General features: G+C 31.1%; 2 protein-coding genes across 2 annotated transcripts; both read left to right on the forward strand.

Annotated features, from left to right (window-relative positions):
* The first annotated feature begins 1,363 nt into the window (after positions 1–1,363).
* Positions 1,364–11,189, forward strand: rbbp8 (retinoblastoma binding protein 8). Its single transcript, XM_073830950.1, has 18 exons — positions 1,364–1,705; positions 2,782–2,824; positions 3,824–3,919; positions 4,005–4,117; positions 4,242–4,314; positions 4,406–4,560; positions 6,364–6,459; positions 6,656–6,726; positions 6,922–7,004; positions 7,121–7,421; positions 7,514–7,571; positions 7,688–7,758; positions 8,671–8,770; positions 8,857–9,021; positions 9,101–9,161; positions 9,343–9,430; positions 10,570–10,711; positions 10,811–11,189. Exons 1-18 carry the CDS (start codon positions 1,588–1,590, stop codon positions 10,912–10,914), a joined length of 1,938 nt encoding a protein of 645 aa, XP_073687051.1. The 5' UTR covers positions 1,364–1,587; the 3' UTR covers positions 10,915–11,189.
* A 1,078-nt stretch (positions 11,190–12,267) lies between these two features.
* Positions 12,268–19,997, forward strand: LOC141300296 (CDK5 and ABL1 enzyme substrate 1-like). Its single transcript, XM_073830614.1, has 8 exons — positions 12,268–12,536; positions 15,410–15,487; positions 16,852–16,948; positions 17,040–17,184; positions 19,032–19,135; positions 19,373–19,479; positions 19,577–19,784; positions 19,857–19,997. Exons 1-8 carry the CDS (start codon positions 12,268–12,270, stop codon positions 19,995–19,997), a joined length of 1,149 nt encoding a protein of 382 aa, XP_073686715.1.
* Positions 19,998–20,195: the final 198 nt, after the last annotated feature.

The following is a 20,195-nucleotide window of genomic DNA, read 5'->3' on the forward strand; positions in this document are numbered from 1 at the left end:
TTGTGTATTTAAAGTCATTTAAATATTAAAATGTATATTATGGTAAATTATTATGTTTATCTCTCTATACATTATTTTTTAAAATAAATAATATATATAGAGTTAAAGCTTGATATAATAATATAACATAATATAAATGTTGTATTCATTTTTATTGCATTTATTATTTATTACATTAAAATGTATTTATTTATTTATTACATTTAAATATAATATTCTGCTATATAAAATATATTACATATACCTGTATAAATTGCTATAAATGTGTATATGTGTGTCATATATACATCATTTTTCTGATGATATAATATATATTTAATTTTTATAAAAAATATATTTTAATAATTTGATGTTTTTTACATCTGTAGTCTAATTATTTTACTACATTTTAGAGTTACTCTATCCACTTGAGTGTAAAGTATTATAATATAACCAATAAATAATATATATATAGAGTTAAAAAATAATTTCACATAATATACATTTGTATTATTTTAATTTAGTATTCATTAAATTTAAATATAATATTGTGCTCTATAAAATATATTATATATAATATTATAAATTGCTATATATATGACATATATGTATATGTGTTATTTTTCTGATGATATAATGTATTTTTGATTTTTATAAAAATTTAAATTGTAATAATTTGATGTTTTTTGCATTTATATTACATTTTAAAGTTACTCTATCCATTTGCATATACAACATTCTAATATGATAAATATTATAAAATATATAATACATACAATTGTGATATTTATCTAGAGTATATCTATTTTTCTTAACATTATAATAAAATATTATATAATATTTTTAATGTAATATAATGTATAACACGTACAGTTGTGCTCTTTATTTACAGTATATCCATTTTTCTAAACATTATAATATAATATAATATAATCAATATATAATATATATAATTGCGATCTTTATGTACAGTTTAATATATTCAATATATAATGTAAAATACTACATGCAGTATATCTATTTTTATAAACTTACAATATAACATCTACATTCAATATATAATATAATATAATATATAATAAATACCGTTACGATCGTCATGTATAGTATATCTATTTTTCTAAATATTATAATACGATATAATATAATATATTTTAATATAACATCTATTTTCAATATAAATTATGATATGTATTACATACAAAAAATACATACATACATTAAAAAATAAAAAAATAAAAAATGTTCAGTATCTATTTTTCTTTCTTAATGAAGATTCTGGCCACAAGATGTCAGTAAGGCTCTTCTGATTGGCCGCAGCTGAGCTCCCAGAATCCTCCGCGAGGCGCGGAATCCGAATGTTTACATGATGGAACACACTTTTCAGGAGTTATGAGACACGCATTGCTATTTATAATATACTTGTCTTGATTTATCTTTATATTCGGATACATATAGCGCATGATGTCGTTGTGTAAACAGCCAAAAGAAATATATTAGTCTGTCAGCTGTGTGAAATAGCTAATGTCATCTTTATGTCGAATTACTTTGGTTGTCATTTGTGTGTGGAAGGGCTCAGACTGAAGGAGTCTGATAGACCGATTGAGAATGAGTATTTCAGACCTGAGCGCTCACAGTCCTGCTTCCAACACATCTACAGGCTCCAGAGAGAAACTCCAGGATCTGCTGAATGCTGTGAGAGATGTCCATGACACTGCACTGCAAGGTACAAGAGCTTTGTCTTTCTCTGTAGAAGTGAAACTGTAGATTCTGGGTCTGTTGAAATAATATTTCTCATTTGATAGTTGCATTGTATACACTACCAGTCAAAAGTTTGTGAACAGTAAGATTGTTAATGTTTTAAAGCATTTATTTGTTAAAACATTTATATATTAATATTTTGAATGTGATTTATTTATTTGATTTCAAAGCTGAATTTTTAGCATCATTACTTAAGTGACATGATCCTTCGGAAAACATTCTAAAATTTTTATTTGGTGTAAAAAAAAAAATAACAACTAAAAACATTTATTGTTATTATTATGTTGAAAACTGATAAGTAGTTTTTTTCGGGTTTCTTTCATGAATAGACAGTTCAGAAGAACAGCATTTATCTGAATCCTTTGTAGCATTATAAATGTCTTTATCATCACTTTTGATCAATTTAAAGCACCCTTGCTAAGTATTAATTTCTATAATTTCTTTCCAAAAAATGATACTGACTTCAAGCTTTTGAATGGTATAGTGTATAATGTTACAAAAGCTTTTCATTTCAGATAAATGCTGATCTTTGGATCTATTTGTTCATCAAAGAAACTTGAAAAAATTTACTCAACTGTTTAAATATTGATAATAATAATAATAATAATAAATGGTTCTTAAACAGTTAATTAGCATATTAGAATGATTTCTGAAGGATCATGTGACACTGAATATATATCCTGCTTTGATCACACGAATAAGTTACATTTTAACATGTATTCAAATAGAAAGCTGCTTTTTAAAACGGTGAAAAAATAAGAAAGAAAAAAAAAAAAAAAAAATATATATATATATATATATATATATATATATATATATATATATATATATATATATATATATATATATAGCTAGATCATTTTATTTTTTCCCAGGTTTTTTTATGTTTTTTATTTTATTTGTTTTCTGTACCCTTTTTTTTATTGTTTTAATAAAATTTTAAAAATTAAATACTTGACTACTCAAATAATTTTACTAAAAATGTTAACAGTATGATATGTTTTTGCTTTTGTACTGACATCGGCTTTTTCTCATATTCAGAATTACAGGCAAAAATAACCAAACTGAAGAAAGAGCGCTGTCTGTAAGTCTAAGGCTTCTACTGTATAAGAAAAAAATTGCATGAAGGTTTTTATCAATTAGTTTGATTTATTGACTTAAAAATACACTGATTATTGGTTTGGTTTAAATACTTTCTTTTTGTTAAAGTATTCTGTAATAAACAGATACAAAAATAAAAGAACAAAAATGTACAGATAATTTAGTCACCCACTTGTCATCTAAGATGTTCATGCCTTTCTTTCTTCAATTGTAAAGAAATGATGGTTTTTGAGGAAAACATTTCAGGAATTTTCTCCATATAGTGGACTTCTATGGTGCCCACAAGTTTGGACTTTCAAAATGCAGTTTAAATGCAGCTTTAAAGGGCTTTGAATGAATCCAAACAAGGAAGAAGGGTCTTATCTAGCAAAATGATTGGTTATTTAAAAAAAAAAAAAAAACTCACAATTTATGCACTTTTTAACTTTAAAATCATCTTACATCACTGCAGAAGTGAACATGCAAAGAAGGTCAAGCGCCCTTTACCAAAAAAAGGTAAAACAGTGATGTAGGTTTTTTGTTTTTTGGTTGCGATTTTAAAGTTGGATGAGAAAATGAGATGCAAGTTTTTCGACATACCTTAACTGTCTTAAATCAGAATACACAGAGTACGCATGCACATCCCAGATCTACCTCTTCAAAAGTGAACAATTTTTATTTATTTATTTTTTTAGAAAATAATTGATAATTTCGCTATGTAAGACCCTTCTTCCTTGGCTGGCAATGTTTAGAGCCCTTTCAAGCTGCATTTAAACTCCATTTTAGAAGTTTAAAATGATGGGCACCATAGATGTCCGCTTAATAGAGAGAAACCCTGAAATGTTTGCCTCAAAAAACATCATTTCTTTACGACTGAAAAAAGAATGACATGAACATCTTGGAGGACAAGGGGGTGAGTACATAATCTGTAAATTTTAGTTGTGAAAGTGAACTAATCCCCTAAAACTAATCCTAAACTGTAATACTTCTGCTTTCCTCTCAGAGATGCTCAGAGACTGGGTGAATTTCACAGCAAGAACCAGCAGTTACGAGAACAACAGAAGATCCTGCAGGAGAAGATCAGACAGTTAGAGGACAGGTGCTCTGAAAAGGACCTTTTTACTAACATATTAATGATGTTTTTTTATTTTATCTTATCCCTAAACTCAGATCTCTGTGTTTAGGTTGCATTCTGGACCATGTGATCGTTGCTCTGTGACGGAGAAGCAGATTAAAAAGGCAAACTTTGAGCTTGAAGATACTAATCAGAAAAATCTGTCTGTTATCTCAGAACTTGGTGAGAATTTTTTATTTATATTGTAGTATTATTATTATGATGCATTGTATTTTGTCTCATCCGTAAAGGAAAATCTACCATTCTGTTAGTGTCAACCTAAAAAATTGTGTGTTGGTGAGTTTAGAGGCAGAGAGGAAGACTCTAAAAGATGAAAACAGGAAACTGAGTCTTGAGCTGGAGCGACTTAGAAAGCCATGGTGAGTCTAGAAGTCAAATAAAACATCACAAAATGCATCCACACATCTGTAGAGATCTTTAATGACTGTCTGTCTCTATATGTGTGTGTAGTTCTCCACAGAATGTGTCTTCTGAGGCTGAGGAGGGGATGATCCCAGACTCTCCTCACCGTCCGCTCTCCTTACCTGTTGCCAGCAAGATGAAACGACGGAAGGAACAGAACCACGTCCGCTACGCTGAGACACCACTATCACTCTCATACCCTGGTAAGACACTCATGAGAAATTTTGAATGAAGGAAAAAGGCTCATTGGTGGTCACCTCTGGCTTTTATTCATTTTTAAAAGGAGAATTATTATATCTATCCCAAAAGTACTTCAATTTCGGTTAATGAACAAAATTATAAATGTATTCACAGGATTTATCTAACCCCAGTTCGCCTCCACAGAATATTTCCCAATTGTTCTCAGCTATGTTTTAAATGTAAGGCAGACATTGGCACAGTGATGCATGTATTTTGGGACTGCGACAAAATCAAAATGTACTGGAAAGAGATTCACAAAATTATTCAAAAAATAATTGCAAAGACTTTTGATTTGTCACCAAAAGTATACCTTCTTAATTGTACAGTGGAACTGTGTCTTGATCGTGATAAAGAATGTGTATTGAATTTTTGTATATATTTAGCCAAAAAATGTATACTATTATTATGGTCAACTACTCAGATACCTTCAGTCAATATGTGGCTAAGTCAGGCGGCCACATTTTTACCACTGGAAAAATTAACTTATGATTTACATCAAAGATCCGAGGTGTTCTGGCGCATCTGGTCGTCCCTTTGGAACTTTCTTGAGGATACTCAGTGACTATGTCTTTCTAAATTTGGTTTATAATTTCCTTTTATTTATGTCTTTGTTTCTAAACATTTGTATGCATTTGAATGTATAACAAAAACGACTGTACTTGTTGCTACGAGATACCAGTACCACTGTTGTTTTATTGAAAAATGTAATAAAAAAAAAGGAGAATTATTTGAAAGCATATAACATGCTATATATTAGTTTATCTATTTTAATAATAAAAAAAAAACATACATACAGTCAAAAAATTTTGAACAGTATATTTTTATGAATATTTTTAATGATTTTTTTAAAGAAGTCTCTTCTGCTCAACAAGCCTGCATTTATTTGATCCAAAGTACAGCAAAAACAGTTAAATTTTAAAATATTTTTACTATTTAAAATAATTGTTTTCTATTTGAATATATTTTAAAATGTAATTTATTCCTGTGATCATAGCTAAATTTTAAGCATCATTACGCCAGTCTTCAGTGTCACATGATCCTTTAGAAATCATTCTAATATGCTGATTTGCTGTTTAAGAAAGTTTTCTTATTTTCAGTATTTAAAACAGTTGAGTAATTGTTTTCAGGATTCTTTGATGAATAGAAAAATCCAAAGATCAGTATTTATCTATAAATCAAAAACTTTTGTAACGTTATACACTGTGCCATTCAAAAGCTTGGAGTCAGTGGAATTTTTTTCAAATACAAATTATTGCTTTTATTTAGCAAGGAAGATTTAAATTGATCTACAGTGATGATAAAGACATTTATAATGTTACAAAAGATTTCTATTTCAGATAAATGCTTCTAAACTTTCTATTCATCAAAGAAACCTGTTTTCAACATAATAATAAATGAGAAGCAAATCAGATTATTAGAATGATTTTGTGAAGAATCGTGTGACTAGTAATCATGCTAAAAATTTAGCTTTGAAATCACAGGAATAAATAACATTTTAAAATATATTCAAATAGATAACAGTTATTTTAAATAGTAAAAATATTTCCAAATTTTACTGTTTTTGTTGTACTTCAGATCAACTAAATGCAGGCTTGGTGAGCAGTGGTAGTGTACTATTATAATTATTTATATAATTTTATATAATTAGTTATTGAATTAAAAAATATATACAAATAGCTATGCATTAATTAAGGGTAATTTTGTTTTTATATGATTATATATATATACTTTTTTATTTTTTTGATATTACTTTTAATAATTTACAGAACCCAAGCGAGGAGAACCGTCTGTGTCCTTCAGCTGTAATGGCAAAGGTGTGCTTGTTGCTGAGACGTGTGAAATGGATGTGACTTGTTTTGCAGGTATGATGAGCTGATCTTCATCTATAATTGATATTAATACACAAATACTATGTATGTCTAACCAATAAGAAAACAGTCAGTATGAGTTTAATGGTGTTTTCCATTAAACAAATTTAGATATGCATTTGTTAAAGATTTTAAGAAATATGTTTAATGTTCTTAGTAAGGATATCATCAATGTGTTATTTTATTTTAGAGCCTCAAACAAGAAAACATTTCAGGAGTGTGGTTCCTGAGACCTGCCATATGGACGTCTGTCCAGAACAGGTTCTGCCCTATCTTCATCTTAATATATAACATCTTAATCATGTATTATATCCTAAAATGCCATTTTAGATCATTTCAGCTGTACACTTTAAAGACAATCCTGAAAATGCTTAGTTTTTATAAAAATGCTTAATGTCCACACTGGTAGTGTTTATAAGTGTGTGTGTTCACATGTGCAATGTGTTTTCCCTCCAGTTTGATGATGATGATGATGATAATGATGATGATCTTCACACTGAACGAAGCCAACAATCCGAGTCACATGACTGCACAAACATGTAAAGAGACGCTTTTAAATCTTAACAAACTTCCTTTTGAACTCCTAATAATGACTGAAAGATTATCTGGAACAAATACTTTATATTAGTAGCTGTTCTTTCTTTTTCTGTTCCAGAGTCGCTGCAATGCCAAATGACGAATCGCCATCCATTTTGCGTTGCCATCCATCAGGTTCTCGAGAGCAGCAGCCATCCACAAATGACTTTCCATGCACACCTTCAAACACACATGTGCCAGTTAAAGGGAAGAGAAAACTTACGGAAGGCAGAAAAAGAGAGATTTCTGATTCCAGTCTGAATGATCCTGATGAAACAGAAATCAATGGGATGATGTTTGCCTCCACTCCAGCGAATGATCGTATAGAGACCAAGAATCAGAAATCAACGGTTAGACACAATCAGACAGATCCAATACAGGTTATCACCCGATTTACCGAATTTAAAGCAGATTTGCATTAAACTATGAATTGAACACACTTGAGTTGGTTTTAACTATTTTGTGTTTATAGGATTCAAAGAAAAGGAAATGTCTGGACAAGCACAATCAAAACATGCCTTTTCCATATGGTAATGCACATCAATTATGAACAGTTTTCTGTTATGTTTTACTGATAATCTTTAGTAGTTCAAGATGAATGGTTTTACTGATGTTTTTTTGATTGTTTGGTCTTTATTTGACACAGATCAGAGCTGGAGTGTTGATCCAGGAGCTGATCTGGATCAGTATGATACGGAAAGCTCTCCTCAGCCAGAGGTACATATTTTTGCTACTATTTAAAATATCTTTGTTTGTATATATGTATATATATATATGTATATACACGTGTGTGTGTGTGTGTGTGTGTGTGTGTGTGTGTGTGTATATATATATATATATAATATGTGACCATGGACCATAAAACCAGTCATAAGGTTAAATTTTACAAAACTGAGTTGTATACATGCTCAATAAATAAGCTTTCTATTGATGTATGGTCTGTTATGATAGGACAATATTTGACCGAGATACATCTATTTGAAAATCTGGAATCTAAGGGTGCAAAAAAATCTAAATACTGAGAAAATCACCTTTAAAGTTGTCCAAATTAAGTTCTTAACAATGCATATTACGAATCAAAAATTACATTTTGATATATTTACAGTAGGAATTTTACAAAAAATCTTCATGGAACATGAACTTTACTTAATTTCCTAATGATTTTTAGCATTAAAGAAAAATCAATAACCCATTCAGTGTATTTTTGGCTATAAATATACCCCAGCGACTTAAGACTGGTTTTGTGGTCCAGGGTCACACATATATATACATACATATATATATATATATATATACACACACACACACTCTTGTGTATTTCGGAAGGATCATGTGACACTGAAGTAATGAAGCTAAAAATTCAGCATTGCATCACAAGAATAAATTACATTTTACAATAAATTCAAATAGAAAAGTGTTATTTTTAATTATAATAATATTTCAGAATATTACTGTTTTTACTGTATTTTTATCAAATGAATGCAGCTTTGTGAGCATAAGAGATTTTAAAAGCATAAAAAAAATCTTACTGACCCAAAACTGGTCATTTGGATATTTCAGCTGTATGTCACTAAAGAAAACAGGTAAAATATATGAACAATTAAATTTTTTTTCCCCAAATTCCATTAGGCCAGAGCAGACATAGAAACGATGGACACTGACTGCACATTTGTGAGTCACAGTCTGCTGCTGAGAGGCCAGAAGAGGACAGGACGATCCCAAACCCATGGTATTACATCAACGAACAACTGATTTGATTTGTTTCTTCATATTAATGCCCTCTTAAGACAATATCTACATGTGATTGATCTACAGGAATTGGGCAGAAGGCAAACGACAGCCTTGCTGACATTTTCGACAAGACAGGGTACGGAGAATATGACTCGTGTCCACAGGAAGAGAGTTTTGATCCTAAACAAGACCGTACATTCGAGGATGAGAGAGAGGAAGATGATGATGAGAAAGAACAAGTGGCAGCATGTAAGTTTTGTTTTCAAACACAGTCTTTCAGTACAGTAGCACTGTATTATTTATCTTTCATTTTATTGTGACTGTTCAGATGAATTCCGCCGGCCTGCGGACCCGGAACAATTGTTGTCTGATGATGATAGATCAAACAGGTGAGTAATGTACTGTATGATGCTTTTATTGGTAATGTTCTTGTTGAGGTGCTTTGGAAAGATTTATATTGTGAAAATCGCTATACAGTTACATTTGAGCTTAAAATAATGTTATTTTAGGATCATTGAGAAACTAGCAACTATTTTTTAAAGACACTGTATGTTTTGCTTTCTGTTCCAGGAATAAGTCTTTTGCTTGTGTGGAAGTTGTGCGTAAGAAAGACGAAAGGAGAAAACTGAAAGGCCACTATTGTAAAGAGTGTGAAGTTGTGAGTCAGTTTGTACATTGTATGACAAAATACAATTTTACATACACCTTGCAGAGTCTGCCAAATGTTAATTATTTTAACAAAAATGCATGTTACTGTTTATTTAGTGCTGAATAGTACCTGAATAAAATATTTCACATATAAGACATTTACATGTAGTCCACAAGAGAAAACAATAGTTCAATTTATAAAAATGACCCTGTTCAAAAGTTTACATACACTTGATTCTTAATCCTTCAGGTTCCACAAATTCTTTGGTTTTTCAACATTTTTGTGTATTCGAACCCTTTCCAACAATGACTGTATGATTTTGAGATCCATCTTTTCACACTGAGGACAACTGAGGGACTCAGTCACTCCAGAAGGAAACACAATGCATTAAGAGCCGGGGGTGAAAACTTTTGAACAGAACGAAGATGTGTACAATTTTCTTATTTTTCCTAAATATCTTCTTTTATTTAGTACTGCCCTTCAGAAGCTACAGAAGATACGTACATGTTTCCCAGAAGACAAAATAAGTTAGATTTACCCTGATCTTCAAATTCAGCTCTTAATGCATCGGTTTTTTTTTCCTTCTGAAGCATCAGTGAGCGTTTGAACCTTCTGTAATAGTTGCATATGAGTCCTTCAGTTGTCCTCAGGCTCAGTGTGAAAATATGGATCTCACAATCATACAGTCATTGTTGGAAAGGGTTCAAATACACAAAAATGCTCCAAAACAAAGAATTTGTAAGACCTGAAGGATTTTTCTGAAGAACAGCAGGCAGTTTAACTGTTCAGGTCAAACAAGGGACTCATGAACAACTATCACTAAACAAAAAAACACAGCTGTGGATCACTCAGGTAACAACACAGTATTAAGAACAAAGGTTATGTAAACTTTTAAACAGGGTCATTTTTATAAATTCAGCTATTATTTTTTCTTGTGGACTATATGTAAACATCTTTTATGTGAAATATATTTTTCAGGTCAGTACTAAATAAAAAAATAGCATGCATTTTGTATGATCGCTCTTATTTTGCTAAAATATTTACATTTTGCAGATTCTGCAAGGTGTACATAAACTTTTGACCTCAACTGTATATCATACCATTCAGAATTAAACATTAATTTGATTAAGAGCAATCTGTTGTTTCAGTATTACGCAGGCCTTCCAGAGGAAGAGAGGCAGAAGAAAATGGCTTCCTGTTCACGGCATCGCTACCGCTACATCCCACCTTCGACTCCGGAGAACTTTTGGGAAGTGGGTTTCCCGTCGACACAGACCTGTGTGGAAAGAGGTAATGCATTACATCATTTAGAAAAAACAGAAGAAAGCATGCTGGAAATCATGCACTGTTAAGAACTATATAACACTAATAATGCTTTGCTTTCATCAGGCTACATCAAAGAGGAAGATCAGCCAGACGTGAGGATACGCAGGAGACGACCGTACCTCGCCATGTTCTCACCGAAAGCCAAGTCACAGAAACATAAGCACTGAGTGCATCTGTTATTAGTTCAAATGGGATTTAATAAGCACTGAAACTAACTGAATGAATATGTAATTCTATCTGCTTATGTCTTGAATCACAGCTGCTTATTTTAATTACTTTTACATGTATTTGTGTCATTTGTGAGTGATTCCGTGTCCACAGATTTTATGAAATGACCTTGATTAATAAACAAGCCTCATTTTGTCTAGAGAGAAAGAACTGTGTAAACATTTTGTATGCTTAATTTTGACTGTAATTTGTAATAAAATAATAATAAAATGTTTTTCTTAAGTCCATTTGTACATCTAAGTATATGACTGTGCAAAGTTATAGTAGCAAAATCCAGTAGGTTTGCTTTTAACAGGATGAAGAAAATGATTTTGCTGACTATAAAAAATAAATCACTTAAATCATAAAGTCAAAAGTCTGCATTTGTTCGATCGAAAGTACAGTAAAATTATGAAATATTTGTACTATTTAAAATAACTTTTCTATTTGAATATACATTAAAATGTACTTTATTATAAATATTTAGCATCATTACTCCAGTCTTCAGAGTCACATGATTTTTCAGAAATCATTCTAATAATCTGATTTGGTGTTCAAAAAAACATTTATTATTGTGTTGAAAACAGCTTAGATTTTTTTTAAAGTTTCTTTGACGAAAGGAAAGTTCAGAGGAACAGTTATTATCTGAAATAGAAATCTTTTGTAAAATTATAAATGTCTTTATCATCACTTTTGAACAATTTAAAGCATCCTTGCTAAATACAAGTATTAATTTCTATAATTACTTTGCCCAAAAATAATTATACTGACTCCAAGCTTTTGAATGGTTTAGTGGATGTTACGCTTTTTACTTCAGATAAAAGCTGATCTTTGGACTTTACATCAAAAAAAATCCTGAAAAAATGGACTCAACTGTTTTAAATATTGATAATAATAATAAATGTTTCTTAAACAGCAAATCAGCATATTAGAATGGTTTCTGAAGGATCATGTGACACTGAAGACTGGAGTAATGATGCTAAAAAATCAGCTTTGCATCACAGGAATAAATTACATTTTAAAATATATTCAAATAGAAAGCAGTTATTTAAAATAGTAAAAATATTTCACAATATTACCGATTTTGCGGTATTTTAGATCAAATAAATGCAAGCTTGGTGAGCAGAATAGAATTTTTTAAAAACATTAAAAATCTCACAGTTCAAAAACTTTTGACTGGTAGTGTATATTGAGAAGAAAGCCATGTCTGTCTCTTAAAGTGTGCTTCAGTTCAGAAGGACGGGTTTTTTTTTGTTGTTGTTCTGACAGCTGCTTGGAGCAGCTCTTTCAGTCAGGTTTTCTTACCTGTTGAGATGGATCGCAGACAGAGGCAGGCGGCTCTCTCTTTCCTCAACAACATCTCTCTGGATGGAAAAGCAGTGGAGGCGAATGGGGCTCAATGCCAAGCTGAGGATGGAGCCAGATTCACGCTTTCAGCATCTGCTTCAGTCATACGATCACAAACAGCTTCAGGAGAACAGCAGTCCAGGAAAGAGGAAAGTGGAGGTCAGACGGGGAGCGAGGTCAAAACATCTCCTCTGGACACTGAATCTAAAGTGAACTTCTCTGGAGAGCTTCAGAGGTCTAGTAATTTGTTTTTCTTTTCTTTTTTCCCTTAAATATTGTCGAATTACAGTTTTAATAGAACCAGGGGCGCCGCTCGCAATTTTGGGCCCTATGACAAAATATGAGGTTGGACCCCCCTACCATACCGAAGCAGATCTCTGGGGGCCCCTAAAGGGCGTGGGCCCTTAGAATTGTCCTAACTTTCACCCCTTAGCGGCGCCCCTGAATAGAACTGAAATGTAATATTTACTATTAATTTTTTATATCTTACAGTAAGTCGTGTACAAGTATCGTACGACCCAAGAGCAGTAGACGAGTTCATTTCATCAAAAACATGAGACAACATGATACTCGCAACGGAAGGTACTGCAATGAACAAACAAATAATGCCAAATACAGTATATATATATATATATATATATATATATATATAAGAGAAAAATATGAGAACATTATAAAATTAGGTCATATCAGGGTTATTACAGTAAATTAAAACCACGGAAAATAAAATAAACGTTAACAATAAATAAATAAATAGTATAAAAACATTTCCTAAAATAAAAAGATTAAACAATAAATGATGGAATAATAAAATTATTACTTGAAATAAAAAAAGTTAACAATAAATAAATAATAGGATTAAAAAAGTTACCTGATTTAAAATAAACGTTAACAATAAACTTTAAATAAATAAATAAGTTACCTGAAGTAAAATAAACGTTACAAATAAATAAATAATAGGATAGATAAATAAAAAAATAGAATAAAAAAATTACCTGAAATAAAATAACCGTTAAAAATAAATAAATAAATGGATAAAAAGTTACCTTAAATAAAATGAAACTTAACAATAAAAAAAATTAAAATAAGTTACCTGAAATTAAATAAACGTTAACAATAAATAAACAAATAAACGAATAAATAAGTAAATAATAGGATAAATAAATGAATAGGATAAAAAAGTTCCCTGAAATAAAAAAAAACGTTAACAATATATAAATAAATAATAGGATAATAGGATACATTAATTAATAAGTTACCTGAAATAAAATAACTGTTAAAAATAAATAAATAAATAAATAAATGGATAAAAAGTTATCTTAAATAAAATAAAACTTAACATTAAATACAAATAAATAAATAAGTTACCTGAAATGAAATAACCTTAACAATAAATAAATAAATAGGATAAAAAAGTTATGTGAGATAAAATCAATGTTAACAATAAATAAATGAATAATTTGATAATAGGCTAAATTAATTAATTAATAAGTTACTTGAAATAAAATAAACGTTTAAAAAAATAAAGAAAAGGATAAAAACTACCTTAAATAAAATAAAAGTTAACAATAAATAAAATAAATAAATAAATAAGTTACCTGAATAAAATAAACATTAATAATAAATAAATAAATAAATAGCATAAAAAAGTTACCTGAAATAAAATAAATGTTAACAATAAATGAATAAATAAATAGGATAAAAAAAGTTACCTTTAATAATATAAACATTAACAATACATAAATAAATAATAAGATAAACAAAAAAGTTACCTTAACAATAAATAAATAAAAATAAAAAGTTACCTGAAATAAAATAACCATTAACAATAAATAAATACATTTATTTCAGCCAGCCTGGAAAGGAAACATTTCTCAATTTTATTTTGTTTAACTTGATGTACTACAATAGCTAAAAATATATAGACATATTAATAACTAAAATTAAAATGAAAGTATAGTTAGCTAACATTAACAAATAAAACCCTATTGCGAAGTGTTAGCAATAACACTAATAACGGAAATACCAGTTTGTGGATATGAGCCTCACAGTCATAGTCTACATTGAGAACTTGTTACAGATACCAATAAAATAATTCAATAGTTTCTAAATCAGTAAGGCTTTTTAATTATTACGTGTCAGTGAATATAATTGTACTTATATAATTCTTTTGCAGTAATTATTGAGTGAGATCTGCGTCATTAGACTAAAATCACAGATGACACACACAGCAGGATCAAGTGGCTCTTCTGAAGAGAACAGCACATGTTTATGACAGCATTCCTAAACTAGATACACTTTAAATAAATCTATATTAATTTAGAAAAAAAAATGTTAAAAAAAAGTGTTAAATTAAGGGGAGACACTGCAGGCAAACACGTTTTGGACAAAAGATTTTGGGCTTTTTGGTGTTTCATCTAGTGGAAAGAAAACATCCAAAAGACACTGTTAAATGTTTCTTTTAGAGCACTTTATCTATTTGTGTTAATAGATTTCAATTACAATCCATATTTTTAAAGGCCGTTTTCTCAAAATGAGTTTTTTCTTCTGCACTGAGCCAGAAATCTCCAACTTAGTAGCACTTACACACACCAAACTTGACATTTTTATTCAAGTTTTATTCATTTTAGTCTATATCCTGAAGGTTTTTACAGAGGGATTTGTTCATATATAATTTGCTTGATTTTATACAACATTTTATTCCCAAAACATTTTTATACAAAATTAAACAAGAATTTTGAAACTGACTTCATCCAGTGTTTAGATTTTTGTACTAAAAATGTATGCAATTTAGTGCATATTTAATTAAATAATGCCTCATTTGCATATTTAAACCTACCATTTTAGAAAACTTTTAATACAAAAAATATTTGCAATTATCAGTGTAATCAATCAACTGGGTAAGGCGATAACTATTGATTTTGTTTTGTTTTTTTACCCTATTCACCTGCAGTGTCTCACCTTAAAACGAAGATATAGAAGAAAAAGTGATAAATAAAGGTGAAAGGTTTAAAGTTTGAATGCCATTTAAAGAGAAATATCTATAAACACTGAAGTCATACCTAAAAAAAAAGTAATAAACTGTGTGTAATGTTTATGTTCCTATAGGATAGTTCTGATCAGTGCCAGAAGAGCTCTATACGGGATGTTTTCGGTCCTGCCCTATCGAGACTTCAGTCAGATCAAGTGAGTCCTGCTCTATTTGCTTCAGATATTGAATATACAGTGGTGTGAAAAAGTGTTGGCTCCTTCCTAATTTTTTATTTTTAATTTTTTTGCATGTTTGTCACACTTTAATGTTTCAGATCATCAAACAAATTTAAATATTAATCAAAGATAACACAAGTAAACACAACATGCAGTTTTTGAATGAAGTTCTTTATTATGAAGGGGGAAAAAAATCCAAAGCCACATGGCCCTGTGTGAAAAAGTGTTTGCCCCCTAAACTTAATAACTGGTTGGGCCACCCTTAACAGCAACAACTGCAATCAAGCGTTTGTGATAACTTTCTGTTATCAGTCTGTTGCAGCGCTGTGCAGGAATTTTGGCCCACTCATCTTGGCAGAATTGTTGTTAAGCCACATAATGGAGGGTTTTCGAGCATGAACCGCCTTTTTAAGGTCATGCCACAGCATCTCAATAGGATTCAGGTCAGGACTTTGACTAGGCCACTCCAAAGTCTTCATTTTGTTTTTCTTCAGCCATTCAGAGGTGGATTTGCTGCTGTGTTTTGGATCATTGTCCTGCTGCAGAACACAAGTTCGCTTAAGCTTGAGGTCACCAACAGATGGCCGCACATTGTCCTTCAGGATTTCTTGGTAGACAGCTGAATTTATGGTCCATTTATCACAGCAAGTCTTCCAGGTCCAGATGCAGCAAAACAGCCCCAGACCATCACACTAGCACCACCGTATTTTACTGTTGGTATGATGTTCTTTTTCTGAAATGCTGTGTTACTTTTACGTGAGATGTAATGGGACACACACCGTCCAAAATGTTCAACTTTTGTCTCGTCAGTCAACAGAGTATTTTCCCAAAAGTCTTGGGGATCATCAAGATTTTTTCTTGCAAAACTAAGACGAGCCTTTATGTTCTTTTTGCTCAGCAGCGGTTTTCGTCTTGTAACTCTGCTATGCAGGCCATTTTTGCCCAGTCTCTTTCTTATGGTGGAGTCATGAACACTGACCTTAACTGAGGCAAGAGAGGCCTGCAGTTCTTTAGATGTTGTTGTGGGGTCTTTTGTGACCTCTTGGATGAGTCGTCGCTGCGCTCTTGGGGTAATTTTGATCGGCCGACCACTCCTGGGAAGGTTCACCACTGTTTCATATGTCAAACACTTTTTCACACAGGGCCATGTGGGTTTGGATTTTGTTTTCCCTTCATAAAAAAACCCCCTTCATTTAAAAACTGCATGTTGTGTTTGCTTGTGTTATCTTTGATAAATAACATGCAAAACATGCAAACATGCAAAAAAAAAAAAAAAATCAGGAAGGGGGCCAACACTTTTTCACACCACTGTAAATCATCTAACACTCATCTGTTGTCTACAGTGAGCAAAGGTTAGACTGCGGCCATCAGAAGAGCTTCAGTGGAGCGACTGGAGATACAGTGACTGGTCTCGATGTTGAACCTGGAACCATGAATAAGGTGAGGTCCACTTAATATTAAATGACTTATTTGATCTGTTTCAATGTAATATTGAGGTTTCATAATTAATATTTTGTTTCTGAACTGTCAGACAGTGTCATACACGAAACTTCTGTCTCACACTAATGCACTGAGCAGCGGCAGTGACGGCAGTGATGTCCTCCCACAGCATTCTGGGTCACAGTGTGTTTTGAGTCCAGGATGTGGCGTTCTCACTCAGACGGCCATAAAGAGAGGTCAGTGAGGAAGAGCTACATGTGCATGTCAAATTTATCATGCTGTCTTGTTGTGAATGGATGAATTAATTAATAAATTGCTTAATTTAAAAAAATATATATATTTATTGTTTGTTTTTGACTGACATTTCGGTTTTTTTTTTTTTACATTTTTACTTACTTATTTTTTTTTCAATTGTTAAAGATATTCATAAATAAAAAAAGAATACATTTATCCCTAATACTAAGATGTACTAAGCTTAGTATTTTTTTAATTTTCTTGAAAAAAAAAATTCTGTCCAAGAATCACTTATTCCTTATTTTTTTATTAATTTTTATAGATTGATAGGAAGAGCTACATTCACATGTCAAATTTACCATGCTGTCTTGTTAGGAATGAATGAATGAATGAATAAAAATAAAATAATTTACATATTTTTTCTAAAGTTATTTGATAATTGTAATAGCAGTTCATAATTAAAAAAAATGAATACATTAATAAGTAAAACTAAGCAACACATCAATTTAAAATTTAAATTTAAATTTTAAATAGTTTTCCAGAAAATGTTTTTTACTTAATGTTCTGTTTTTTTTACATTTCCAGAATTCTCATATTTATGCATGCATGCATGCTTACCTGCTTAATTTTTTGTCAATTGACAAAAAAAATCTTTTTGCCATCCAAGAATATTTTTTCTCTTTATTATTTTATTTAAATAATTCAAATATTTCTTTATTTTTTATTATTTTTATTTTCTTTCTTATTAGAAAAAATCAGATATCCAGAATTTCCTGTATTCATTCATTTATTAATCCATTCACTCATTCATTGTGTGTGTGTGTGTGTGTGTGTGTGTGTGTGTGTGTGTGTGTGTGTGTGTGTGTGTGTGTGTGTGTGTGTGTGTGTGTGTGTTATTTATTTATTTATTGTTTTTGAATGACATTTCAATTTAGGGTGAAAAGAATTTAGCACATTTTTTCCAGAAGTATTTCACAATTGTAAAAGCAGTTCATAAATTAAAAATAAATAGATTTATGAGTAAAACTGAGCAACACAACAATTTAAAATTTAAATATTTTACTATTTTTTTCCTGTCCTGGATTGTTTTGTCTTTAAAAATGTTTTTTTACACTTCAAAAATTCCCTTATTTATTGTTTTTGAATGACATTTCCATTTAGAATGAAACGCATGTACCATTTTTTAAAAGTATTTCACAACTGTAAATTCATTCTTTTTTTTCTTGAAAATGTTTCTTTTTTCTGTCCATGAATATTTTTCTCTTTTAATCTTTTTTTAATTATTATTATTTCCAGAATTCCCTGTATGCATTAATTTTTTCATTCATTCACAATCTCACTTTGTGTTTTTATTTTTGGTGCTGTATTTTTACACACACACAGTCACACACACACACACACACACACACACACACACACACACACACACACGCGCGCTCACACACACACACACACACACACACACACACACACACACACACACACACACACACACACACATGTTGGGTTTACATGTTTTATGGGGACATTCCATAGGCGTAATGGTTTTTATACTGTAAAAACCATACTTTCTATCACCCTACACCTACCCTACACCTAAACCTAGCCCTCACAGGAGATTGTGCACACTTTTACTTCCTCAAAAAAACTCATTGTGCATGATTTATAAGCCTGTTTCCTCATGGGGACCTGAGAAATGTCCCCACAAGGTCAAAATCTACTGGTATTCCTATCCTTGTGGGGACATTTGGTCCCCACAACGTGATGAATACCAGGTACACACACACACACACACACACACACATTTTAAAAACATATTTATAATTTTTTATTTTTTTTTAATATGCAGGATTCAAAGGGAAAAACATTGATTATTATGACCCGAATCTTCTGGATGATCCACAGTGGCCATGTGGGAAACATAAACGAGTGCTCGTCTTTCCATCTTATATGGTGAAAGCAAAATCATTCAATGCATATAAAGCTTGTCATACAGAAACATTTGTTATTATTATTATTGCAACATTTTATGACAGTTTCACATCTACCTTAATAAATATACTAATGCTGCTTATAAAGGAAAAACTGCTTTATTTTAATAAAAAAGTTCTTAAAAAGGTCTATTTTGTATCTCATGGATGAATTGCAGCATTCAAAACTTAAAAATAATTAGCATTTTCTTTTTTTCAGACAACAGTCATTGAATACGTGAAGCCGTCCGACCTGAAGAAAGACATGAATGAAACATTCAGCGAAAAGTTTCCACATGTTCAACTGACCCTCAGCAAAATCAGAAGGTGAACTATTCCAGTATTACCCAACTTATATTCAAATATTAATATCTTGAAGCAATGCAACTGTATGTATTTTTTATTATCCTGTGACATTCTGAAGTCTGAAAAGAGAAATTCGTAAACTGGCCCAGGAGGATTGTGGGTACGAAGAACCGACGATTGCAATGGCTTACGTCTATTTTGAGAAGCTCGCCCTGCATGGGAAACTAGACAAGCAGAATCGCAAACTTTGCGCCGGAGCTTGCATCCTTCTCGCCGCCAAAATAAGCAACGACCTCAAGAGGCCAGAGGTCAAACACCTCATAGATGTAAGTAAACCTCTATCTACATCTGCTCCTCGGTTTAAAATTCAATAAATGACTCATTCACTTCTCACTCAGAGACTGGAGGAGCGACTGCGGCTGAATCGGAGGGAATTGTTATCACTGGAGTTTCCTGTGCTGGTGGCACTCGAGTTTAAACTGCATCTGCCACAGCGTGAGATCTTACCGCACTATAGACGCCTCTGTCAGACCACCTAAAACCAGACCAGACTTGTTTCTCAAAACCCGTTCAGTATTTAGATGCACTGTTTGTTTTGTAAGCTACACACCAAGAGTAAATACGGATATGTAATATTGCTTCTGTGTTTGATGATTTCATTTTTTACTTTTTCAGCAGAAAAATAAGAGAATATATATAATATATATATCTCAGCCTGGTCGATTATCGGCGCCGAT

The sequence above is a fragment of the Garra rufa genome, chromosome 24 (genome assembly GCF_049309525.1).
Source record: "Garra rufa chromosome 24, GarRuf1.0, whole genome shotgun sequence".
Taxonomy (NCBI): Eukaryota; Metazoa; Chordata; class Actinopteri; order Cypriniformes; family Cyprinidae; genus Garra; species Garra rufa.

Excerpts from the sequence above, each read along its gene's own strand:
- LOC141300296 (XM_073830614.1), top strand. The coding sequence starts at position 12,268 with ATGGATCGCAGACAGAGGCAGGCGGCTCTCTCTTTCCTCAACAACATC. Across the intron at positions 16,949-17,039 it reads AACCTGGAACCATGAATAAG|ACAGTGTCATACACGAAACT; the intron begins GTGAGGTCCACT and ends CTGAACTGTCAG. Across the intron at positions 19,785-19,856 it reads AGGTCAAACACCTCATAGAT|AGACTGGAGGAGCGACTGCG; the intron begins GTAAGTAAACCT and ends CTTCTCACTCAG.
- rbbp8 (XM_073830950.1), top strand. The coding sequence starts at position 1,588 with ATGAGTATTTCAGACCTGAGCGCTCACAGTCCTGCTTCCAACACATCT. Across the intron at positions 4,561-6,363 it reads ACTATCACTCTCATACCCTG|AACCCAAGCGAGGAGAACCG; the intron begins GTAAGACACTCA and ends AATAATTTACAG. Across the intron at positions 7,422-7,513 it reads ATCAGACAGATCCAATACAG|GATTCAAAGAAAAGGAAATG; the intron begins GTTATCACCCGA and ends TTGTGTTTATAG.